Genomic DNA, 27,132 nt, shown 5'->3' with positions numbered 1-27,132 from the left:
GGACCAGGCAGAGTAACAGTTTGGCACAGACTAGATGGGCCAAAGGGCCAGTTTCTCAGCTGTAGTCCCCTATGACTCTATCTGTAACTCGCATAATGTTGTATACTTCCATCAGGTCTCTCCGATAGAGTGAAAGAACTGAATTGTGACTTGATACAGGAAAACTGTTTTTGTGCTACAGTATGAGGGACATTTCTTGCATCAGTTTTATATAATTAGATAGTTACGTTAAGCAATTTTATATTGCCACATTTTATACAATAAGATAGTGGGATAAAAGTTTGTCCTCTGTGGCATATATTAAACAGTTTTAGCTGCGAATGTGCATGATACGTGCTGCCAGAATTGAAGACAATTGAACCAACTTTAAGAGCTGGAGCATAACATGGATATGCTTCAGTATTTTGCATTTAACATGTGTGCCCAAAGATTTAAATATGTCCCATCAGTTCATTCATCTGTGTCACCTATATAGCACCTGCTATTCAATGTGGTAAAATCAGCTTCCAATGGGGAGGATGTTCAGGGTTACACCAGGTCATCAGACGTTATGCAATTAGATGGGACTACAATAATCCTTCCCTTGTAACAAAACCTATTCCGTGCTTTGTAATTAAGATTTCTCACTGGCTCTTCACCTAAAATGCTTTCGTCCCACACCATCGTTTCCTCCTTCCAGTACTTTTCCTACCCTTTGACATCTATTTTAGGAATCCCTTCCTCACCATTAAGCATTTGCAGAAAATCTGAAAAATGGGCAAAAATATCTTGCCGTTCTAAAGGCCAGGTACCTTTTCATTCGTAAATTCACTCCTCCCACACTCATTAACCATGTAATAGCTATCCCTAAAGGAATGGTGAGTATCACAACTATCTTTGCATTTACAAAATAAAGACAAAGAGAAAAAAAACAAAAAATTAAACTTGAGTATATGAAAATACCAAATTAGATAGCCACCAAATGATGATAACACTACCCTGGTTTCAGGGTCTCTTTTCATACTTAACACTTCTGTTTTGTTTTGTGCTCGAGTACCAGCGTACAGAAGTGTGTATCTATATATATAGAGACAGAGAGCCAATTTTTGTATTCAAATGTAATATGGTCAATGCTTTTCATTTTTTTTTCATTATTAGGTTGGGTATGGAACATGATGGCCAAGGGAATCATTGTGGAGATGAGATCAAAATGGGAAGTATCATGGCACCCTTGGTTCAAGCTGCATTTCATCGATTCCATTGGTCACGGTGTAGTCAACAGGAACTGAGCCGATACCTACAGTGAGTGGGAGAGTTAAAACTCTGATCCATAGTTGTTGGCACGCAAGTGAATGATATGAGGTTCTCTGAGTTGAGTGATGCCCAGCTTTTCATTTATGTTCTTTGTAAGAGATATTTTATTGTTTTTGCATTCGAAAGTATTATAAATAGATCTGATTTCCATTGCAAAACTGAGAAATAACTGCAGATATCCAGATATCCATTTTACTTCTTCAGTTGTCTTCCAAAAGGACTCTACAAAGATAAGAGACAAAGCTGGAGCATTCTGGTATTTCTCCACTGAGGATCTGGCACAGAACTGCCCTTTTCCCCTGATCCCAGGATCCTGTCTGATGATTTCCTTTTTGTCAACCCTAGCTTAGAGATACATTCACACAGCTCTGAAGCAAGTGGCACCATGCTGCTGAAAATAGGCCATCTGGTATAAGGCAGCTTTGTGTATATTTCTTTCTATCCCAGTATCCATTGGGAAATCTAGCTTCTGATTTTTCAGTGAGTTCCATACTTTGTCTATTATAAGACTTCACAAGTCATGTCAAAATAAGTGCAATACATGAAACTTATTTGCTGTGAGACTTTCCATCTCACTGATAAAATCTTTGGTTTTTACTTTCTCACAGAAAATGCAACTTTAACTTGCTTCATTTTCCCTAAAACCAAGCTATTTTCAATGGCCAACTCTCAAACTACATTCATGGAAATCGCTGAGATCTTTAACCTTCTGCAACTTTAAATACAACCTTATGTTTGTGCCTTGGACACATGGTCAAGATCATAGCCACTCTCAGGACCATTTCCAAGTCTTGACCACATCTCAGTTTGCTGTTCACTGTTTTGTTAGAGAGGCCACAAAACTCCATATTCAAGGAGAGAAAAGATCACCTACTTTGTCCTTCGAGAGCAGATCGAATAGATTCTGTATTTATTCGCATTGCATTGTAGATTTCCCCAAAATGTATCCATTCATAGATTGCATTGCACAGATCACTATGCCTCAATCCAGAAGAAAATGCCTGCAACTGAATATGCTCTCCCTAGGCCACTTGCACAACGATAATGCAGAAAGAAAGCAGGCACCGTCCTCCACCAGCCCATTCAAGTTTCTTCAATCCCATCAATGTCTCACGTCATTGTAGCATCCATTTATTCAGCTTGTTATGAACCCCGTAACTGGGTTACTTACCAGCAAAGATAGAGACGTCCGTTGGAGTCTGGTGATACTATTTTTAACAGTATTTATTAGTAAAAATACACAAAAATAATATCAATGCAAATATACAGATAATATACGTCGTCAATACTAAACCTAAAAGTGCGGGTATAATAATAATCAATAAGAAATAAGCTCTATCGTTGTCTAGGGGATAATGAATTGTCCGATGGAAATCTGAAGGTCATTTCAGTTCACACAGGCTGCAGCCATTTGTTCCTCGCTGTGTTGCAATAGTTGGGGAGAGAGAGAGAAAGAGAAAAACTTGCCGACTTTCCTTTATGATTTCGATCCGTCAGGTGTCTCGTTGTCGTGGCCGTTCAAGTGTGACCTCTCCTTTAGCTAAACCGTTCTTCCGTGATGAGCCCGCCACCCAGGCAAGGGAGGACACACACAAGCTCTCACTGGCTTTTGCTATAAAACGCTGTCACTGGATTTATAGCGATTCTCCTGGTGCGTCTAAAGGGCTGTTCCCCAGACCCCTCTTTTATCCTTACTCACGGGGTCTCAGATGTCAATCAGGTTGGGATGATGCAATCCCTCAACCAGACCACTCTGGTTGTCCCCTGAGGGGTTTCAATGAACAGTACAGTACTCAATACACAATTCCTTCTCCAAGAGACAATGGCAGTAATCAGTTGTTCCGTTCCGCTTATGTCAGGAGACATTCCACCTGGTTGTGTATTCTGCGACTCTCTCTCTCATTTCCTGACATGCTGTGTATCTCTCTCATCTCCTGGGTCTCATACCCGAAATACTAGCGATCTTGCGATTCTCAAAAAGGAGGGGGGGCGACTTTGCACCCTTCGGCCCCTCAGAGTTGCTCCACATTCGTAACAAGCTGCAGTGTCCTGTAGCTAGCAGTGTTGCTTTTTCTGTGATACCCATTTAAGAACCAGCTTCATAATGCTATGCTGCATACTAAAAATTAAGACAACTTGCAAATATCAGAACAGAATTTGGCACTGATGGCAACTACTGTGTCAGCTTCAGTCGACAACAGATGCTTTGATCTTCATAGTTCTCAATTCTCACACAACTTCCGCTGAGTTAAGGTGATCCACAACGCTGCTTCAGTGCCAAAAGACCAACTTCGAGAGCAACCTCCAGATTATGCTGTACCTCTTACAAAGCTGAGGTGGAGATCAGAGTGAGTGATGTTGGCTGAGACTAGCTGTCTTCCTCTGGTTATTGTAACTCCCTTGCCAAGGGCCGGCCAGATGGAATTTTATGTGTATTTGAAGTAAGAATGATGTAAGACCAAGACTGGTGAGAGTAGCCTGGGGGGGGTGGGGGGGGGGCATGCTTGGTATTGGAATTGGTTTACTATTGTCACATGCACCAAGATACTGTGAAAAGCTAGTGTCCATTCACATCAAAACATTACACAGTGCATTGAGTTCAAACCATCTGGATGCAACAATACAGAAAAAATTCTGAAATGAGAGAGAAGTTCTAGAAGTGCACTTAACAGGCAATCTCAACACCACCCCTTTGAAAAAAGCTTGTGAAATCACAGCAACATCTCCACTTCCTGAGGAGATTAAAGCGAGTGAGGCTCGCTTTTACAATTTTTACAGGTGCACAATTGAGGGTATCTTGACCAGCCGCATCACTGTCTGGTACGGGAACTGCAAGGCATCGAACCATAAATCCCTACAGTCGATTGCAAGGACTGCTAAGGAGATTATCAGGGTCTCTCTTCCACCCATCAGAGACTGCAGTGGTTCAAGAAGGCAGCTCATCACCACCTTCACAAGGGCAATTAGGAATGGGCAATAAATGCTGGCTGAGCTGGTGACACCCACATCCCGTAAAAGAATAGATTTTTAAAAATATCAGGAGCACTGTGCACTGCATGTCAGTGATCCCTCCCATCCATTCAACAATGTCTTCGATCCTCTGCATCATGCAGGAGTACTGTAGCATTAGGTCAAAAACTATTAGGATAGGAAACAGCTTCTTCCCCAGGCCGTAAGACTACTGAACTCCCTGCCACCTCCCAGTTACATCATGTATGAAGCGCCAGTAGCGTTATACTGTTTACTGTTTAACTTGTGTCGTAAATGCACCTTGTTATTTGCTAATTTATTAGTGGTAATATTACTTTATGTGTTGTGTGTGTGAGCTATATGTACTATGTTGTGCACTTTGGTCCGGGGGAACATTGCTCAGGTTGACAGTATACTGCACGTGTGTACGGTTGAATAGGTAGGCCTCCGTTAGTCTCGATAGACTAAGGATTTGCGCCTTGGAAAGTTTCCAGTGCTCAAGCCTGGGCAAGGTTTTTTTTTTATGGAAGACAGGCAGTTGCCCAAGCTGCAAGTCTCCCCTCTCCACGCCACCGATGTTATCCAAGGGAAGGGCATTAGGACCCATACAGCTTGGCACCGGTGACATCGCAGAGCAACATGTGGTTGCTCAAGGACACACACGCAGCTTCAGCCAAGGCTCGAACTAGCAACCTTCAGATCACTAGACAAACGCCTTAACCACTTGGCCACACGTTTGAATGACAACAAGCTGAACTTGAACTTGACATAGGATGTGAAAATGCATTGAATCAGAGCACAACATCATCCACAGTGATCCAGAATCTATTGCTGCCCATTGCAGCTGATCTCCAGAAGTCACTCCCTGAAATCCCATGCCTGTGTGCAATTAGGATTCTTATTAAAAAGAAAGCTGCTAGTTTGAGGGGTCAGTAAAATCAATCCAGAGACTGAAGTGTGCAGAGATCTTGAAAAGCTATAGGGCAGGAGAAGGTTTTAGAGGTTAGAAGGGGTGAAACAAGAAGGGATTTTAAAATAACTGAGTATTTTGGAGCAGTTATTTAAGCCTTTGATATTTGTCTAGTTATAATTCTGTTTTGCTCTTTGAGAATTTTATTTGGAAGAATAAAATAAAAATAAAATATGAGAATTTTATTTGGAAAATTTGCGGCAGCATTTATCCAATAAATAAAAAATATTGACGTTGTAGTATAAGGTATCCACTGCTATACATGAAGGGTCTACAATCAATAATGTACTTCCATATTAAACAGTTTCCATAGCAACTTAATGACAGGCAGCTTTGTTGCTGTGAGCTCATCTAGTGCGATTATAGTCAGACAAGCTGAGAAAAGGCTTGTCACAGTAAAATCGTTGTAACAGAAGGAAGTTCAATCCTTCTAATGCCTTAACTGTCAACTTGGAAAACAAAAATGTTTAATTTACCTTAAGTCCGTTACAACATATACCAAGTCCTAAGATTAACGTAGCTCAGATAGTAATGGCATGTAGATCCTTTAACTTTACTTCCAATGCAGGACTCCTGAGGTTTTTGCTTGGCTATAACCAATGATTTCCAATAGTTAGAAGGTGTCTTTTGAGTGGTTGATTCTCAATCTCAATGACCTGACCTAAGAAAGTGTGTCAGGGCACAGTAGGTGAAGACAGACAATGGGAAATGTGGTCATTTCTACTGAGGTATAATTCATACAAAGTCGTTTAGATATTTTACGTAATGTTTTCTAGATGAAAATATTTTGTTTGAAAATATACTTTCCATTGCAGTTCCTACGACTGTCTTCGTGACGATCCATTTGAACATGATTGGCCTTTGCTTCCACAACTTCCTGGTATTAACTACTCCATGAATGAACAATGTCGTTTTGACTTTGGAGTGGGCTATATGATGTGCACAGCAGTAAGTGTGACCAGAGTCATTTCCTAGTCACTGTATCATTTAAGAAGGTGCATAAAATGCAAAGACTTGCATTTTGCTGTGTTGCCACATTTTTACCCATGTGAGATCAGAATCAGGCTTAACATCACAGGTGTACGTAGCAAAATGTCTTAACTTTGCGGCTGCAGTACAATGCAATACATGATAAATATAGGACAAAATCTGAGTCACAGTAAGCATATGTATTCATTTTAAATAGTTAAATTAAGTAGTGCCAAGCCATAAGTGTAAAAGAATAAAAGTAGCGAGGTGTGTTCATGGGTTCACTCTCCATTTAGAAATCAGATGGTGGTGGGGAAGAAGATGTTGCTGAATCTCAGGACAAAATGCAAAATACAAAGTTCTGATCTCACTGACCCGGTTCTGAAGACAACTTCAAACTGCACTCTGCTGCTGGACTCCACATACAGAGGACAGCAGCAAAGGAACAGTTTGCTGCAGAGAACCATCACCTCTGCTGGGTAATATGTGTATCACCTGATTTGTTATTTACATGGCAGTTGTGTACTTCTGAGGGACCAAGGTAAATTACAATTTTATGACTTGTATTTAATGCTTTAATATCTGAAAGATATGCATGTTATCCATATTTGATTATTTAGCATGAAATCTTCAATTTGATATTATCTTGTTGGTGTATTTGAATATTCAGAAGCATTGAAAAGACTGACAGTTTAGGAAGATGGCTAAGCTAAGTACACAGCTTTGCAGCCATCATGGGTTTCCAGGTGAATGTTGTAAGCAGGATTATTTGGGCGCACTCGCATGGTCAATTGCATAACTCAAGGGACTTCCTGTTCAGGGATGGGGTCGGCCAGCAAGCCTGGCCAACCAGTAAATGTGTGGCAGTAGCAACCATGAGTGGTGAAGCAAGACCTGGGCTGATAGCATTCGCATAAATAGAGTACATTTCAGCATTATCATAGTCACCTCTGCCAAAAAAAAACCAAGGAATTCTACTATATTAACTTTTGTGTGGATGCAGTTGTCCCTGTTAGAACTGTTCGCTGCTATCCCAATAATAAGCCCTGGATCACTAGTCACATCAAAGGCCTCCTAAACCAGAAGAAGAGGGCCTTTAAAGATGGTGATCGGTTGGAGCTTAAAAGAGTTCAGAAGGAACTCAGAGTACAGATAAGGGGGGCAAAGGAGCAGTATAGGAGGAAGCTAGAACAAAAGCTGCAGAAAAAAAGCATGAAGGAGGTGTGGGATGGGATGAAGATCATCACCGGATGCGGTGCAAAGCGGGGGGCGAACATAAGTGGAGATGTGGAGAAAGCGAACCAGCTGAACAACTTCTTCAACAGGTTCGACAGCTCAATCTCATCCTCACCGCAGAAATCCACACCAGGCTTACTTCCCTCACAGGAAAATAGCCACTCACAGGAGACCTTGCCCACGCCCAGGATTACGGCTGCACAGGTGGAAGGTCAACTGAGGAAGATCTGTACCAGCAAGGCGGCTGGACCGGATGGAGTTTCCCCACGATTACTGAGGGCCTGTGCGACTGAGCTGGGAGAACCACTACAGCGCATCTTCAACATGAGCCTGGAGCAGAGAAGAGTACCCAGACAGTGGAAAACATCCTGTATTGTCCCGGTACCGAAGAAACCACAACCAAAGGAGTTGAATGACTTCAGACCTGTTGCCTTGACGTCGCACGTGATGAAGACCATGGAGCGGCTGATAATACAGAATCTGAGGCCACAAACCAGGCACGCCCAGGATCCTCTTCAGTTTGCGTATAAGGAGAAGGTGGGAGTGGAGGATGCTATCACGTATTTGCTGCACAAATCACTCTCTCACCTAGAGGGGGTCAGTTGTGCTGTGAGGATTACATTCCTTGACTTCTCTAGTGCCTTTAACACCATCCAGCCCAAGATCTTAAGGCACAAACTAACGGAGATGGGAGTAGACTCTCACATGGTGGATTGGATAGTGGACTACTTGACAGATAGACCTCAGTATGTGCGGTTGGGAGACTGTAGGTCTGACACGGTGGTCAGCAGCACAGGGGCGCCGCAGGGAACCGTACTCTCTCCGGTCCTGTTCACCCTGTACACATCAGACTTCCAATATAACTCGGAGTCCTGCCATGTGCAGAAGTTCGCTGATGACATGGCCATAGTGGGGTGTGTCAGGAATGGACAGGAGGAGGAGTATAGGAAACTGATACAGGACTTTGTGGTATGGTGCAACTCAAACTACCTGCGTCTCAATATCACCAAGACCAAGGAGATGGTGGTGGACTTTAGGAGATCTAGGCCTCATATGGAGCCAGTGATCATTAATGGAGAATGTGTGGAGCAGGTTAAGACCTACAAGTATCTGGGAGTACAGTTAGATGAGAAGCTAGACTGGACTGCCAACACAGATGCCTTGTGCAGGAAGGCACAGAGTCGACTGTACTTCCTAAGAAGGTTGGCGTCATTCAATGTCTGTAGTGAGATGCTGAAGATGTTCTATAGGTCAGTTGTGGAGAGCGCCCTCTTCTTTGTGGTGGCGTGTTGGGGAGGAAGCATTAAGAAGAGGGACGCCTCACGTCTTAATAAGCTGGTAAGGAAGGCGGGCTCTGTCGTGGGCAAAGTACTGGAGAGTTTAACATCGGTAGCTGAGCGAAGGGCGCTGAGTAGGCTACGGTCAATTATGGATAACTCTGAACATCCTCTACATAGCACCATCCAGAGACAGAGAAGCAGTTTCAGCGACAGGTTACTATCGATGCAATGCTCCTCAGACAGGATGAAGAGGTCAATACTCCCCAATGCCAATAGGCTTTACAATTCTACCGCCAGGACTTAAGAACTTTTTAAAAGCTATTATTAATGCTTTTTGAGATAGTGATTTAGATGTATATCATTTTTTTACTGAGTTAAGTATTGTATGTAATTAGTTTTGCTACAACAAGTGTATGGGACATTGGAAAAAAGTTGAATTTCCCCATGGGGATGAATAAAGTATCTATCTATCTATCTATATTTCTTCTGTTGGGGAAAAAAAATCATATAAAAATTATGTGGATATACTGTGCATATATTTAGCAATCATTACAGAACATTATATTACATATATTATAACATATTGTGCATAACCATATGCTTAAATTTTAATTTGGTTTGTTTTGATGCTTCATTGGTTACTCCTTTTTAAAAACTCTCCTGAAAACAAGATTTCTACAGCATTTTAGTATTTTACAGCTTTAAGTAAGCAGCTAAATAGGGTGAAAATTCTCCCTCTCAGTTTGCAGAGTACCAAGTTGACTGACTTTTGACAATAGCAATCCAGTGTCATGATATTTATTCCAAATGTCCCATGCAACCTTGTTTTAAACAGTATTCTATTAATTTATTTTCTTTGTACACTTGTAGTCAAGCTAATGCTGTTTTGTAAATAGTAGCTTTGTAAATCCATGTGATAATAACAAACTAGTCCTCTGCAAACATACAGGAGCTGATTTATTTCCAAGTTGTAAATTAGGTGAACATAGACAAAAATCAAGATAAACCTATTTCTATCTAATTCTGCTCTGTTACTTCGCTCAAAAGACCATGATTGCCCATGTCCTGCAACACAGCGCATAAAGACGATGATGAGTTGCTTATTTGAGTGGTTTTATGTAATGTTACTGGGAGGGGAAAAAAACTATAACAAGAACACTATTCAAAGTTCGAAGTCAATATGTTATCTAAGTACATACTGTATATGTCACATACACAACCCTGAGATTCACTTTCTTGTGGTCATACTCAATAAAATCAATAACCATAATAGTGAAAGACTGCACCAACAGGGTGTACAACCAGTGTGCAAATACAAAAAGAAAAATAAATAAACAAATGAGCAATAAATATTGAGAACATGAGGTGAAATTTGAAAGTGAGTCCATAGGTTGTAGAAACAGTTCAGTGATGGGGCAAATGAAGATGAGTGAAATGAAGTTATCCCCTCTGGTTCAGGATCCTGATGGTTGAGGGGTAGTAACTGTTCCTGAACCCGGTGGTGTGAGTCCTGAGGTTCCAGTACCTTCTTCCTGACAGCAGATTCTGGAGTTGGTCCTTGACTAGATTCCCAGCATATGTGCTGAGGAATTGCTGTGATTTCACACGATGCTAAACAGAGCACAATTTGGAAATTGCTGGCAATTAGCTAATGACAGGTTTATGCTTGAGGAGAAATCCAAAATATAACAAAAATAATCTTTTTTGTATACTGATTTCTTTTGAAAATTGATACTTAAGAAGGAATTTAATCACCTCGCTCCATCTCACATTGTACACCTCTCTCCTCCATCCAATGTCCTTTCCAAGGAGCCAATCAGTGCATTTCTATTTGCAGCAGTTGATGACTGACTGCAGGCAGCAATCTAGGGACAACACTCAGGATTGGCTGATTATTGGCAATTAACTATCATGTCACAATAGTGCCCAGGAATTGTTATCTCCAACAAAAGGAAATTTGATCCCATTTCATTTGATGACTTTTCCATTACTAATTATTTGATTGGAAACTCGATGGAACCAATCACACTGAGCAGGCTTGGCAGTATGTCTGGAAGGACAACCAGTCAACGTTTGAGATCTGGGACCTGTGACCTAAATACACTGCCTCCTGGAACATGTCAGAGGCTGGATATTGTGTGTAACATGACTCACTTTCTAACTCTCAAAAGCCCTTTCACCATTGACAAGGCACGTACAGTAGCTGAGCGGTAGGATGTGAAGCTTCAGCACCCCTGAGATATTCAAAGCCATCCTGCCAACGACCCACATCTCATATTTTTTTAGTTATTATAAAAATTTCAGTTAATCTTCCTTTAACTGATCCTAAATTTGTTTTCATTATGTTGTGTACTACTTTCATTATATGACAGCGTGTTAGAGTAAGTGCATTATTTGTTAAAACTATTGTATTTTCGTGGTTTCAGTTCCGCACCTTTGACCCTTGCAAGCAGCTGTGGTGCAGCCATCCTGATAATCCGTACTTCTGCAAAACTAAGAAAGGACCTCCGTTAGATGGGACAATGTGTGCTCTTGGCAAGGTTTGTTAACTTGTGTTAAGAATTAGAAATTCACGTACGCAGTTACAAGATGGTGAGTCTGCCTTTATATCTAGCTCTGGGTTCTTTTCCTGCCAATAGCAAGTCCACGATGGATATCACGCTGCTGCATTTCATTAGCAGTCTGAAAGGATGTGAAACGCTGGGTTTGGAAAATTTAACGTTGAAGCCAATGTAAACATTCAGTTTCCATAGGGATAACAAGCTTCAGGGAAGAGCTCTGCCCAACAGTCTGCAGGGGTCAAATACTTGCTTAATACTATAATTTTCTGAGTTTTTATGCCATGGTTGGACTTCATGTTCCTTATGTAATCAACATGGCTCATGTTTACATTAAAATGAGATTTGCTCTTCATTATCTTCACCACCAACATAATCTACTAAAATTGTATTAGGAAGAGAAATGTAATTATGTGCAAGAATGTCTTCAAGGAGATTTGGGGTCATGAAGTGAAAAAAGCAAACCTTTCAATTTGCAACAGTTTCTGCACTCTGAGGTGAGATTACCATCTTAATATTCCAGATTCATTCTACATTTTTGTTGTCTATTTTTCTCTTTTCCTAGCAAGTAGCTATTGTTATTATTCACATCCAGAGTATGTATTCATTTAAAGTATGAGGCTGTCTACACCGAGGATTGACAATTGCTGAAAGTGGTGTCAGTGGGACACTTTGGTATATTTCTATTTGTTCAGAATAATGAGTAAGGGGAGATTTGGAGATTTGTTGCTCCCAGAGGGGAACTGCTGCTAACAGAAGCACATTACAGGAAACTGCAGGCAGGCAGGCAGCGTCATTTTGTCCATAGAAATGGAGTAATCAGCCAGAGCAATAGCTTCATCAGACAAACAAAGCCGGCTGTGAATATGAGTGAATATGTGAGTTTGGAAATGAACTGGATGCCTAAGGTGCCTTTCATTGTGATAGTCTGAAATTCTGTTCTGAGGAAATATCCACGTTCACTGCTATGTTCACTCTGGAGCAGTGAGCACTATTTTTGTTAATCAATAGAGGCTGCTGCCCAGTTTTTTTTTTACACAGAGTGTGGTGGGTGTACAGAACGACCTGTCAGCAGTAATGGTAGAGGTAGATGAGACGCATAACAAATTCTTAAATAGGCCTATAATGATAGAAAAGTGGAGGGCTATGTACAAGGGAGGGTTAGATTGATCATAGAGTACGTTAAAATTGGCACATCATCATGGACTGAAGCACCTGTACTGTGTTAAGGGGTTCTATGTTCAATAACACTGCCCCATGATAAAGTCTGCTGGCTTATGATCAATACAAATATTATATTTCAATAAAGATTGTTAGTGAAAAGCCATGATTAATATTCAGTGTTCAAGTTATCATTTAGTGTATATCACAACAACATATCGAATCAAATCAATGTCGGACTCCCTAATTTAACTATTTTCAAGTGTGTCTAGGCGTTGTGTTACTTGCACTGGCCATTTACAGTGAGACACAATGCCCCCGAGGTGCGGACCATAAATCTGAACTGCGTCTAACAACACTGGCCATCTGAGATTGCACTATCAAATATAATATATCATCACAGGTGAAGAATATATTTATTTCCTGCCCACCATCCCCCCCAAACTGCTCAACCTGCTGACTTCTTCCAGCAAATTGTATGTTGCTCCAGATTTCATCATCTGCAGTCTCTTGTGTCTCTAAGATATGGATCAAAATTGGAGAAGTGAATAGTTATGCCTAAGTTATGTGACTACTTTTTCTTTTCCAGCATTGCTTTAAAGGTCACTGTATTTGGCTAACTCCCGACATACTACGGCACGATGGAAATTGGGGGTCTTGGAGCCGTTTTGGCTCTTGCTCTCGAACCTGCGGAATTGGTGTTCGTTTCCGCACCCGGCAGTGTGATAACCCATTGTAAGTAGGTTTTTGATACAAATAACTTGTCTCATTTTATTGCTATAGAGGATATTTGAAGGGAGAAGACTGGACCATCTGGCAACATACAACTTAATGATATAGAGTATATACCATGCATTTTGGAAATGTTGCCAGCAGCCCTTTTTGATGTAACCCATAAAATGCATACAATAGAAATGGTTATATGAAATTATTAAACATCTGAATATGTCTGTGATCTTAGAGCTATTTTCACGCAATTAGAGATTAAAAATACTTACGTTTATTATTTTCATGAATTATTGTCAAATTATCTGCTTCCTGCAAGGATTAAACTCTGAAATAGTATCACTGCAGTTCAAATGCTTTAGTTGATGACGGGAGCCTATTTTCCATCAGTATGATACCACAAGCAATAAAAAGCTGTCAGGAATAGAATAAAACCCAAAACGAGATGGATCTTTTGAGATATTCCACTTGATAAGTCAAGGACCAGGTGGCCTGAATCATGTTTCACTGACATTTTCAGTCACAATTTGGCTAAAATTAGAAAATTCTCTGTAAGTGATTGAGAAATTCCCATGTAACTTCAGAATGAACCAAATGTTCAATTTTTTTTCTGCAATCATTTGGATAGGACACTTTACTGTATCAGCACTAATATCCAATGATGCTCGCAGTAAAAAAAAAGTCACAAAACTAGCTGTGATGAACAGCTTTTGAGGTAGTTTGCACTCTGAAATAGCATGAAAATAAAACATTTATGAATCCTGATGGGGCCTTATCTAATTTCATGACTCTTTGTGGCACAAGATGGAACACACTTATTTGCTGTCATAGTGGCCACATGAGAGAGGAGGACAGCTCCCACAATCACTGCACAGCACATGGAAATGTTGGACACAAGTAAGGTCCAGTCTATCCGGTGTTGGGAGGTCGGAGGGAAGTGGTGGGGTGTCTTTCCACCTTTTCTTACCAGCATAAACTGAAGTTAGTCCAAACACTGAGCTGGAAAATCAGCTGATTTTTTTCACCTGATGAAAGATGGAGAAATTACACTGCCAAATATTGATCAGAAAGGTAAACATAAGTTAGGTTAATGAATTCTTTACACATATCTTACAACTTAAAGCAAACTCCAACATATCTCAGAAATAAGATTACAGCATTGAACTTGTACACGATCAGCAAATAGAAGCAATACAAAGACTCCACAATATTACAGAGCAGCTTCGAATGTAATTTGGTATGTATTGGCTAATTAAGCTGACTGTAGCAGTTAGTAAGGAGTTTTTTGGTCATGAGTGTTTGCTCTGGGTGCTGCAGTTTCCTCCCCCATTCCACAGATGCAGGGTTGGTAGGTTAGTCAGTCGAATGGATGTAATTGAGCCTGAAGGCACTGTTACCGTGCTGAGTCTCTAAATAAAATAAAGTGAACTTCCATCTCAGTTATAAAACAAAATCCTGCCCGTAATTTTCCGTCAGATTGAAAGAAACTTGACCACAGTAGTTGCTAAATAGCTGAGACTCGCTGATTTTGCAGACGCTTAAGAGAGTAACTTTGATGACTTATAGCTGTAAGAGCTTCAGTGGGTCATTTTCCAGGACCTATTTACAGCCACAAGATTCACAATTCCCATACTAATGTTTAAGTCCTTAACTTGCTGACTGCGGTTTGCCAGCAAATTCCAGCTGCATGCTTCCTCTGGATAATGCATGGGGTGGAGCAGGAAGATGGTAGAAATTCCCAGCACTTCAGCAGGGAGTCTGCTCCAATTTAGACCTGACACTGAATCTATGAGCCCGATCACATCAGTGATAATTATGTAGTTGTAAAAAAGAAAATTAAGAATAAGATATGATCATTATTTATAATAGTTAATATTTATAATAGTTTTTAAATGTTTCTGAATGATAAGGACAATCAGAAGAAATGGAAGTAAAAGCTTTGACTGCTTTTTCATCTGGCAAGGCTGGGGGTGTGGTAATTGCCACGTATCAAAGAATTCCAGAGGAGATTGTTGGGTGGAACTTAGTTTGACTCACCTGTATGACCTTATGACTTGAGTTCAAGGCCCGCGCAATGCTGATAAAGCCTTACCACTCAGCTCCAGAACTGTCTTGTCCTGCAAGGAAAGTTCTGGAGTTCTTGGCAGTGGGGAACGGTGACACTGAGTGCAGGCAGTGAGTACCATGCCATAAAACCTTGGCCAATAAGAATTCAAGCATGCATCGTGTGTCTGCAAGACGTCACACTGGTTGGCAGTATTGATGTTGCTGAATCATTGAGAATACATTTGACAAATAACAAAATATAGTTTTCGAAAGCAGAGATTATGTCTTGCTCAAAACTTTTTTTCAGAAATAATGCTGTTCTCATTAATGGCAGATTTACATACAGTGCAAAATACGTCAATGGTCTTTCATCCCCACTTGTTACTGTTAATGTTGAGTCTCAGCCATTAACTCTGCAACATAGCAATCTAAGTAATAAGTTGAGGTCTTGTTTTCCCTAGTAGTAGGCAGCCGTCGATCCCAGGGGATCATGGGTTTGCGCTTCTGGTGGACTGTGTCCTCTCTGGGGCGGGAAGATTTGAAGAACCGGCTGTTGCCCATGCAGTGGGCTCCCCCTCTCCACGTCATGATGTAGTCCAAGGGAAGGGCAAGTGCCGAAAGAGCTTGGCATCAATGTGGACACAGAGGCTGCCAGAGAGAAGTTGTAAACGACATCAAACTGCCTTAGGGACCCCGGCTCGGGATTTCTTCCTCGGAGTTTACTCCTGAAGCCTTTCCCATGGGTGGGTGTGGCCGCAAGGCAGCAGAGGTTTAAAATCAGAGTTTTCCTTCTAGGCAGGCTGTCGTCCAAGGCTGACGAGCCCCACCTGCCCAATGTTTTCCCTAAGGGAGTGATTTAAGCATCATTATAAATAATAGTGTATGATCAATTTCTTCATTTGTTCATTATGACTCCAATTTGATGAAATAATTACCTTCAAGATAAACCATTCACCTTTTCCCTCCCAGACCTTCCAACGGCGGACGAGAGTGCTCAGGATCGAGCTATGAGTATCAACTTTGTAATATAGAAGACTGCCCAGAGCATTATGAAGACTTTAGAGAACAACAGTGCCGGCAACAAAATAACAACTTTGAATATAACAACTACAAGCATGAATGGTTGCCGCACGAGCACCGTGATCGTAAGAAAGCTGTTTTTTTAAAAAAATTTTATCCAGTGGTTGATACTTAAAGCTTGTTCAGCTAATAATATGAAGAATAACAAATGAGATGCTAAATGAACTTAATGAACTACTAATATAAAATTGGTTCCTAAAAATCAGTAGGCAGCTATCTTTACCGTTTGCTCAGCACAGGCTGAGCTGGACTTGGTAACTTCTGGTGTTGACTAGTGGAGGCTCATTGGCCACACCACTACAAGGACATCTGGAGTGTCCACTTGTCACTTGGAAAAGCCAGAACCTGCCTGCTAAGACAGTAAACGTTGCGATTGGCATGTTTCGATAGGGAGCTGGGCCAGATACACACCATTCATTTTGAGAGCTCTAGAGCTTCTGGAGACTTCCTGTACAGGAGATGGTGAATGTCTGCCCCTCAGATAATGCTACAAACATCCAAATATGATAGGAAACCAACAACACTAGAGGCATGTGCTGATAAACTTCATTATGACCCAATATGTCAATGTACGTGAGTTATGTCAGGCCAGAGTGAATTTAAAACTTATCTTCAAACTACAATATAACATGAAACATTTTGAGCGGATGGCTCAGAAATTGTGCTCACCAGCATTCTCGCTGAAGTGTGAGCCTCTGTCACTTTCAGACAGGAGTTGGAAGGACCTTTGGCTTACTGCAGCTCTGATGTCAATCGGGTTGGCAGAGCAGCCAATTACATTCAATAATTCTCACCACAAGCCAGGAAGAAAATAACAGAGTTCTTAAGTATCATTTTAAATATTTCACAATAAAACAAAAGACTTTCAGGGCATTTTACACCTTGTTCATAAATATCTAAAATTCACATGCTTTAAGAATTTTCTTTTACTACTCAGAGAAACCAGCAGAATGAAGCCCATGAAAGTAGTCTGAATCACTGACAGTTTAGCATTAAATAATATTTGTGTCAATTTCACTAAGTAATAACATCAAACACCAATAATTCTGCCATAATATCCACTGATAATCCTGGCCATTCAAGGATCTTCTGGTTGGAATTAATAATAATGGTAGCTGTCAAACAATATAAATTACAAACTTTTTATTTGTGAATATTGTCTACAATAAATCACTTCAAGAGCGAAATGTGTCCATACACACATTTGTAACAGGGATCATGCTGACTGAAGAACTCGGAAAGACATTAGTGCAAGCCCTGCCTGCTGGAAGAATACAGAGTAGGCTGATTATAACATTGACAATCACAGAATTGCTGTCAGTATTGCGAACTAAACCATCTCGGTGCAACCATCACGCTGCGTAAACGGCCCAGTTGATCAAATTTGGCAGCAGGTAGGGTCTTGAAATATGAATTGCAGTTTAGTGGTTGAATGGTTTCCACTGGGTTTTGCTTCAGTTTAGCTGGCATCGAGGGCAGATTGTTGAACTGCTGTGGTAGCCTGTAACTCCTGTGAATATTTGCATGTGGAGCCATGGCGACAGAAGTTCGAGCTTCCGGTGCACTGGAGCTGAACTGTCAACGGCTGTATCATGGTTCACGGAGTAGCCAAACACTTTCATTGCTGGACAAAATGGACTCCATGTAGAGATCTTTCTAAGGTTGAAATTAGACTCCATTTTTCCTGACATTGTGCCCAGACTTTGCTCAGAAACCAATGTACCAAGTATTTTAGAAACACAAGAAATTCCGCAGATGCTGGAAATCCAAAGCAACACCCACAAAATGCTGGAGGAACTCAGCAGGTTAAGCAACATCCATGGAAATGAATAAACAGTCAATATTTCAGGCCAAGACCCTTCATCAGGACTGGAAAAAAAAGGGGAAGCTGCTAGAATAAACAGGTCTGGGGAGGGGAAGGAGGATAGCTCGAAGTTGACAGGTGAAGCCAGGTGGGTAGGAAAGATAAAGGGCTGGAGAGGAAGGAATCTGATAGGAGAGGAGAGTGGTCCATAGGAGAAAGGGAAGGAGGAGGGGACCCAAACGGAAGTGATAGGTAGGTGGGAAGAGTTAAGAGGCTAGAGTGGACAATAGAAGAAGACAGGAGGGTGGAGGGGAAAATTATTTTACCAGAAAGAGAAATCGATATAACCAAATATTTTATCCTGAATGTCCCTCAGCCTTTCTCAACTGAATCTTCAACTGCTGAATTTGTTTGTAAATTGAGTGCTGGCATCTGGGCATCTCATCTCCTGTGCCCTGGCTGCAGGTTTTTATTCTGCTCACCCAGTTTTAGGATTTGGGTGTTGCTGACAAGGCCAATGTATATTGACCCTTCCAAACTGCCCTTGAAAATGTGATGGCAAACCACAACTCGAACTGCTGAAGTCCTTCTGGTAATGTAGACCACAATAAGGTACGTTTCCAAATCATAAATCAATGGGGAGTGTATTGCAGAAAAACATGCAGATACAGATGCTTCCCGTGTCCTCCTTGGTGATATTGTTTTTGGGGGTACTGCCAAAGAAGCTGAGAATAGCAAACACAGTGCATTGAACAGTAGGCAATGCCTCCTTTTGCAACCATGATGTTTATGTAGTTTTTCTGTTTGGGTCACAATGCCACCCCCTCCCCACTCACGTCCACTAGCATGTTGATAGTGGGGAATCTAGAGTACTGTCCTCTCTTGCTGGAAATGGGTAAGGTCGTACTGTGTGCATGCCTCAGCTGTTTTGTTTGCTGAGGATTCACAAATGGAATTGAACGTTCTGTAGTTGTCAGCAGACATCTACACTTCCCACCTTAGGATGGAAGGTTATTGATGTGCAACCGAAGATGATTAGAACCAGAACTGAGTTCTTGAGGAACTCCTGCGGTGGTGTCCTTGGACTGGGATCATTGACCTCTAAGCAGCTACCTTCCTTTGTGTGTGCTCATTAAGCAGATTTCCCATTATGCCATTGACATCAAATTTGCAATGGCACTGGGCTGTGCCGATGTCAAGGGCAGTCAGTCACTCTCGCCGTGTAAAGATGCTCCCTGTAAGCTGACTTCGATGTGTGTAAGCTGTGGTGTACAGGTGTGACTCACACATTTGTACGAGTACACTCATACCTGCAGCAGTATGATGTGGACAGCAACATATGAATATTAGAGTAGCAGAGTGTACTCTGTTAATAGAGATTGTTAGGAGGTGACTGACAGAGAGATGGTGTGTTGAAGCTGTGTGTGAGGTCCGTGGTGTAATTGTTCAGCAACACTCACAAAATGCTGGAGGAACTCAGCAGGCCAGGCAGCATCTGGGAAAAGAGTACAGTCGACGTTCAGTCCTGCCGAAGGGTTTCAGCCCGAAACGTTGACTGTATTTTATCCCCACAGTTGCTGCCTGGCCTGCTGAGTTCCTCCAGCATTTTGTGTGTGGTGCTCAGAATTTCTGCAGATTTTCTCTTGTTTGTGGTGTAGTTGTTGAGAGGGCTTTTGATAATGCACTCACTGACCTTAGAAATGCATACAAAATTAATGAACTCTCTGTCCAATCAGATCCTTCCAGCTTCTCCCAGGGTTTGCCTCTGGATATTTGGCTGTCAAGTAACTTCTGCCTTAAGGTATGCTGACCAGAGGGACTCATAGTTCCACCCAGAAAGGACATGACCAGCACCTCTCCTGTCACCAGTGCCCGTGACGGAGTATCAGGAAAGCATAAAGCATGCGCTGTGTGTAGCTGCTTCAACAGACTGCGTTTTCCAATTTACTTCCACCAGCCTCCAAGCCAAACGCACCTCCTTAAAGAGTTCCAACAGCTGCTAACTATTCCTACAATAGAGCTCCCTATCAAGACATTAACATCACAGTAACACTGCCCTCTTTTGCTGGGCATTACAATCTATCAGAGAGCAGATGGCATGGAGCGTACATACCGTCTGCTCAAGGACAACTGGCCATGGGCTAATCACCTACCAAATCCCACACTCATCCTACAGCACTGCACAGTCAACCTTATATGCTTTCTAAACTTCCTTACCTGAAGTCTATAACACTTGTAATTAGAAACGTAGAAACATAGAAAACCTACAGCACAATACAGGCCCTTCAGCCCACAAAGCTGTGCCGAACATGTCCTTACCTTAGAAATTACCTAGGGTTACCCATAGCCCTCTGTTTTTCTGAGCTCCATGTACCTGCCCAGGAGTCTCTTAAAAGACCCTATCGTATCTGTCTCCACCACCGTCGCCGGCTGCCTATTCCACACACTCACCACTCTGCTTAAAAAAACTTACCCCTGACATCTCCCCTGTACCTACTTCCAAGCACCTTAAAACTATGCCCTCTTATGCTAGCCATTTCAGCCGTGGGAAAAAGCCTCTGACTATCCACATGATCAATGCCTCTCATCATCTTATACACCTCTGTCAGGTCACCTCTCATCCTCCGCCTCTCCAAGGGAAAAAGGCCAAGTTCACTCAACCTGTTTTCATAAGGCATGCTCCCCAATCCAGGCAACATCCTTGCAAGTTTCCTCTGCACCCTTTCTGTGGTTTCCACATCCTTCTTATAGTGAGGTGACCATAACTGAGCACAGTACTCCAAGTGGGGTCTGGCCAGGGTCCTATATAGCTGCAACATTACCTCTCGGCTCCTAAACTCAATCCCACGATTGATGAAGGCCAATACACCATACGCTTTCTTAACCATGGAGTCAACCTGCGCAACAGCTTTGAGTGTCCTATGGACTCAGACCGCAAGATCCCTCTGATCCTCCACACTGCCAAGAGTCTTACCATTAATGCTATATTCTGCCATCATATTTGACCTACCAAAATGAACCACCTCACTCTTATCTGGGTTGAACTCCATCTACCACTTCTCAGCCCAGTTTTGCATCCTATCAATGTCCCACTGTAACCTCTGACAGCCCTCCGCACTATCCACAACAGCCCCAACTTTTGTGTCATTAGGAAATTTACTAACCCATCCTCCACTTCCTCATCCAGGCCATTTATAAAAATCACAAAGAGTAAGGGTCCCAGAACAGATCCCTGAGGCACCCCACTGGTCACTGACTTGCATGCTGAATATGACCCACCTACAACCACCCTTTGCCTTCAGTAGGCAACCCAGTTCTGGATCCACAAAGCAATGTCCCCTTGGATCCCATGCCTCCTTTCTCAATAACCCTTGCATGGGTACCTTATCAAATGCCTTGCTGAAATCCATATACACTACATCTACTGCTCTTCCTTCATCAATGTGTTTAGTCACATCCTCAAAAAATTCAATCAGGCTCATAAGACATGGCCTGCCTTTCACAAAGCCTTTCTGACTGTTCCTAATCATATTATGACTCTGCAAATGTTCATGAATCCTGCCTCTCAGGATCTTCTCTATCAACTTACCAACCACTGAAGTAAGACTCACTGGTCTATAATTTCCTGGGCTATTTCTACTCCCTTTCTTGAATAAGGGAACAACATCTGCCACCCTCCAATCCTCTAGAACCTCTCCGGCCCCATTGATGATGCAAAGGTCACCGCTAGAGGCTCAGCAATCTCCTCCCTCGCCTCCCACAGTAGCCTGGGGTAGATCTCATCCAGTCTCAGTGACTTATCCAACTAGACGCTTTCCAAAAGCTCCAGCACATCCTCGTTCTTAACATCTACATGCTCAAGCTTTTCGGTCTGCACTGGGGCCTGTCGGGTTGTTGATCCTAGAGGAAGCAACAGCAGGGCTCTGGCTTGAACCTGGGCACAGAGGGTAGCTGTCAGCTTGTTGAAAGGGGCTTCACGTTTTGAGCCTGCCTCAATGTCAGGAAGGCAGAGGAGTTGTGATTGAAGGAGGTGTACAAAAAGAGAAACGAGCATTTCCATTTGAGAACTGGAAGAGGAAAGACATAAGCGAAGAGCTGAAAACTAACAAAGAGAAACAAAGTGAAATTAATAGTAGGTTCATGACTAGAAGGACATTCCAAACACATGTGCAAATGAAAAGAGGGGAATAGAAGAAATGTGTTCTATTTGTAGACTGAGGACCTGTGCCTTCCTCCAGATGTCCTTTATTGAATAGATCAAAAATTGTTAACTCTGTTTGCTGAATCAGATGCAGCACTGATCGTTCCAGGAGTGCAAATCCCTTAAATCGCACATCTCCAGCTCAGCGCTGCAGGCAGAACAGCAGTGAGAAATGGGGATCTTAATCTGAAGCCTATTATCCATCTTGATGAAATTATACTTCCGATTGTTAAATTGGGAATAGATGAAGGATTCGTGGAGGAGGGTGTTTTGAACATTAAAGGAAGAATGTACCCCTAACCTTACACACATTTAGGGTCTGTTAATCATTTTAAGACCACATGTTTTAAGCAGAGAGAAATATACATTTTAAATCTTCTTCCTGTTTATTATTCCCCTTCAGGGCTGTAGCTTGCATGCCTAGAGAATACTGTTTTATTGTACAAACTAACGTTCACTCCACAGTGCCTAGAATCACACAAGTATCTCCATGGTGTAAACACACACATCATGAGTGACCTAGGTAGGAGCAACCAGTTTCTTCATTGTCTCATCCTACTGCTTTCTAAATGTCTCAATTCAGAGGGTCCGTAAGGAATGGCAGCCAATATGAAGAAATTTAGAGGGTGGTTGGTAGAACTTTAGAGCATGCATGTCTCCTCCAAGCCCACCTGCTCTTGTGTCCTGTCATATAAGGAGTCTAATACATTTATGAGGAACACACACAGAAATTTACAGTACATTTCTGCACCAGTGGATTGATCTATCTTGTATCTAAGGACACAGACATCTAAGACAGTGTCATACCTTCAAGTTCAGGGTGATATTGTTCCAGCAAGTTCAGATGCAGAATTGCCTCCATGCCAAATGGGTGTTATCTGGAGACAATAACTTACTTCTGTCAAGGAAATGGATGAAAACACACACACACACACACACACACACACACACACACACACTCACACACTCACACACACACACACACACACACACACACACACACACACACACACACACACACACACACACACACACACACACACACACACACACACACACACACACACACACACACCACACACCTTGTGTTTACACTGGAAAATCAAAAATAACTGCAGATGCTAGAAATCCAAAATAGAAAGAGAAAATACTAGTAATAGTCAACGGGTCAAGCCCCATGTATGGGAAGAGGAAAAGGGTTCCCATTTCAAGTTGAAGAACCAGCCTGATGAAATGCAAGTGCAGCAGCCAAGGACTGAAACAGCTTGTGCATTAACTGAACTGATTGCCCTACCATCAAAAAGGGGAACCCTTACAGTGGGATTCTGGACCCTTTCCAAGCTCTCTTGATTTTGCTCTTACACTAAGATTGATTGATCTAACAGTCATCAGCCAAGGTAGCTTGAAACGATCTTTACAGAGAATGGTAATAATAACCTTCTCTACCATGGAAAGAGCTGTCCCAGTTGAAAACGAAGTTTGCAATCTAGACTCAATAGAGTGGCAAAATTCCAGAACATTATATTCAGCAAAGGCCTGAAAATCAAACTAAATTGCAGATGTTGGGGATCTGAAATAAGTAAAGAAACTGTTGGAACTGTTCACTGGGTCTGACAGCATCTGGAGCAAGAGAAATAGAGAAATGATGAAGTTGCTTCAACATTTCAAGTTGAAGAAACTTTGTCAGAATGAAGGTCCTTTGGATAATTCAGTTCTGAGTTGTCATACTTTCTACACAGTCACATACACAGTATCATTTATCCCAATTACGGAAAGAAAAGTGGAGAAGTTAAAATAATAAAAGCACAGAAATAAAGGGTAGAATATTAAGAAAACCATGTTCCAAGCTAAGTACAACATAAACAAATCAAAAGGTAATTAAAGCACAACTCACCAGCATCTTAGGCTACCTCATTTTCAAATGAATTCAGCAGTCTTTAAAGATAATGACAACAAATTGAAAAGCTATGTGACAAAATTTTAGTAAAGTTTGTCAGTGGTCTGAAAAATGTGTTTGCAAATGCACCCATTGCATCTGCAAGTGCTCCCTTTGTACAGCCAAGACTGTTCTAATTGTCATGGTTTTTATATCCTATTTGTAGGCTTTTAAAAGTTCAAGGTCTTCTTTCTGTGGTTGATGTGGGTCAGGATGAGAAAAAGCATACACAGTAACCCCATTACAAATATCATGCGATCAATCTCTCCCAAATTTCTATGCTGCCCCTGAAGCCACATCAGTTACTTGTGTTAGTCATTAGGCACAGAATAAAAAATAACTTTGTTTTGATCAAATTTTCATCTAGCACCATAGACTTTCATCCACAAGTAGTTTAAATCAGATGTTAGAACATTCTGTCCCTGTGAAAATTATTTACTTTTATATGTTATACTGTTTGACGAGACTCAATGTACTACGATGTACTGAAAGCACAGCTGTAAACTTCAAAAAAAACTTCCTCTATTAAGCACAGTGGAAATACTGATTAGAGAAAGTCTTCTTTTCTAGTCAAAGCCCCTGGTGGAACACCAGAGCATAGATCCAGGGTGGCAGAAAGTTAAATTTGTTCTATGATCTCCTTCCTGAGATCATAAGGAAGTAACTGAACATAATTTCTTAAAAATTGGGTTCCAGCCTACCATAGCAGGAGAAATAAGGGGAGTAAGCAGTCAGCACAGGGTTCTCCCATGGTCAACACATATATCCCTCTGGATATTGCTGGGCTGATGACCCATCTGGACACAGCTACAGCAGCCTGGCCAGTGGCACTCTGGCCGTCTCTTGAGGCTCAGCAGGGAAAGGTAAAGTCAGGCAGAGCAATAGTGATAGGAAATTCAATAGTTACAGGAACAGACACCAGATTCTGTAACCATGAAAGAAAAGCCAAGATGGTGTGTTACCTCCTGGGTGCTAGGATCCAGGATGTCTTAGAGCAGCTGCAGAAGATTCTCAAGAGGCTGGGTGAGCAGCCAAAGGCTGTGGTGCACATTGGCACCAATGACATAAGTAGAAAGGGGGAAGAGCAATGAGTATAGGGAGCTAGGGAAGAGGATGAAGAGTAGGACCTTAAGGGTAGTGATCTCCCGATTACTCCCAGTAGCACATGCTCATCAGGGCAGGACTAGGACAATAGTCGAGATGAGTGAGTGGCTGAGAGAGTGGTGCAGGGAACAGGGGTTCAGATTCCTGGATCATTGAGATTTCTTCTGGGTAAGGTATAATTTGTACAAAAAGAATGGGTTACATCTGAACCCGATGGGTTGATTATTCTTGCGAACAAGTTTGCTTGAGCTGTTGGGAAGGTTTAAGTTAAGTTGGCATAGGGACGGGAACTGGAGTTACAGGGCTGAGAACGGGGCAGTTGGTATACAAGTCAATGCAGTGTGGAGTGAGACTATGAGGAAAGACGGGCAGTTGATTGGGCAAAATTGCAGAGAGTGGGATGAGCTGATGTGTAGCTTGGGGGCCCTCATATTTCATCTTTTCTCTTTTGATAGCTTTTTTAGTTACTTTTTGTTGGATTTTAAAAGCTTCCCAATCATGCAACTTCCCACTCACCTTTGCTATCTTTTAAGCCCTTTCCTTGGCTTTTATGGAGTCCTTAGCTCCCTTGTCAGCCATAGTTGCCAGCCCATGCCATTTGAAAACTACTTCTTCTGTGGAACATATCTACCCTGCTCCTTGTGAATTATTCCCAGAAACTTCATCCATCTCTGCTCTGCCATCATCCCCACCAGTATCCTCCTCCAATTCACCTGGACAAGCTCCTCTCTCATGCTTCTGTAATTCCCTTTGTTCCATTGCAATACTGATACATGTGACTTAGGCTTCTCCCTCTCAAATTGCAGCATGAATTCAATCACTGCCTCCTATGGATTCCTTTACCTTAAGCTCTCTAATAAAATCTGGGCTTTTAACACAGCACCCAGTCTAAGATGGCCTTTGCCCAAGGAGGCTCAAGTACAAGCTGCTCTAAAAAGCCATCTCATTGGCATTCAAAAAATTCCCTCTCTTGAGATCTGATACCAACCTGATTTTTCCAATCCTCTTGTATACTGAAGTCCCTCATTACAATTATGACATTACCCTTATTATATGCCCTTTCTAGGTCCCTTTGCAATCTCAACCCACATCTTAACTCCTATTTGGAGGCCTATATATGATTCCCATAATGTATTTTTTTACCCTTGCAGTTTTTTAACTCCATGCACAAAGATTTGACATTCTCTGACCCTATGTCACCTCTTTCTAAAGATGTAATTCCACCTCTTACCAATGGAGACATACCACCACTTATGCCTTCCTGCCTGTCCTTTTGATACAAAGTATATCCTTTCATGTTAAGCCTTCTTTCAACCATGACTCAGTGATGCCTACAACAGCCATACCAACCAATCCCTAATTGTGCCAGGAGATAATCAATAATGATCTTTCCAGAATCTGCAGATTCTGGATTTATTCCAGAGGACTGGAAAACTGCAAACATCACTCCATTCTTTGAGAAGGGAGGAGGGCAGAAGAAAGGAAAGTACAGGATAGGCCAGTTAGCCTGACTTCAGTGGTTGGGAGGTTATTGGAGTCCATTATTAAGGATGAGGTTTCAGGATATGTGGAGGCGCATGATAAATTAGGCCAAAGTCTACATGGTTCCCTTAAGGGGAAGTTTGGCTTGACAGATCTTTTGTAATTCTTTGAGGAAATAACAGGCAGGATGGAGAAAGTAGAGTCAGTAGGTGTTGTTTACTGGAATTTTCAGAAGGCCTTTAACAAGGTGCCGCACTTGAGGCTGGTTAACATGATAGGAGCCCATGGTATTACAGGAAAGATAGTAGCATGTATA

The 27,132-nt window shown here is 41.8% G+C and overlaps 1 protein-coding gene across 2 annotated transcripts in view; it reads left to right on the top strand.

Annotated features, from left to right (window-relative positions):
- LOC140739329 (A disintegrin and metalloproteinase with thrombospondin motifs 2-like) overlaps positions 1 to 27,132 on the top strand; it is a 287,752-nt gene that overhangs the window by 226,340 nt on the left and 34,280 nt on the right. For both annotated transcript variants that reach the window (XM_073067527.1, XM_073067528.1), the window contains 5 exons: positions 1,138 to 1,281; positions 6,049 to 6,181; positions 11,145 to 11,258; positions 13,027 to 13,172; positions 16,179 to 16,354. In XM_073067527.1, the coding sequence (XP_072923628.1) occupies positions 1,138 to 1,281; positions 6,049 to 6,181; positions 11,145 to 11,258; positions 13,027 to 13,172; positions 16,179 to 16,354 (713 nt within the window). The remainder of the gene's footprint in view (positions 1 to 1,137; positions 1,282 to 6,048; positions 6,182 to 11,144; positions 11,259 to 13,026; positions 13,173 to 16,178; positions 16,355 to 27,132) is intronic.

Source organism: Hemitrygon akajei, chromosome 15 (genome assembly GCF_048418815.1).
Source record: "Hemitrygon akajei chromosome 15, sHemAka1.3, whole genome shotgun sequence".
Lineage (NCBI taxonomy): Eukaryota > Metazoa > Chordata > Chondrichthyes > Myliobatiformes > Dasyatidae > Hemitrygon > Hemitrygon akajei.
Note: the sequence above shows the minus strand (reverse complement) of the source record. Positions and strands in the feature narration are given on the sequence as shown.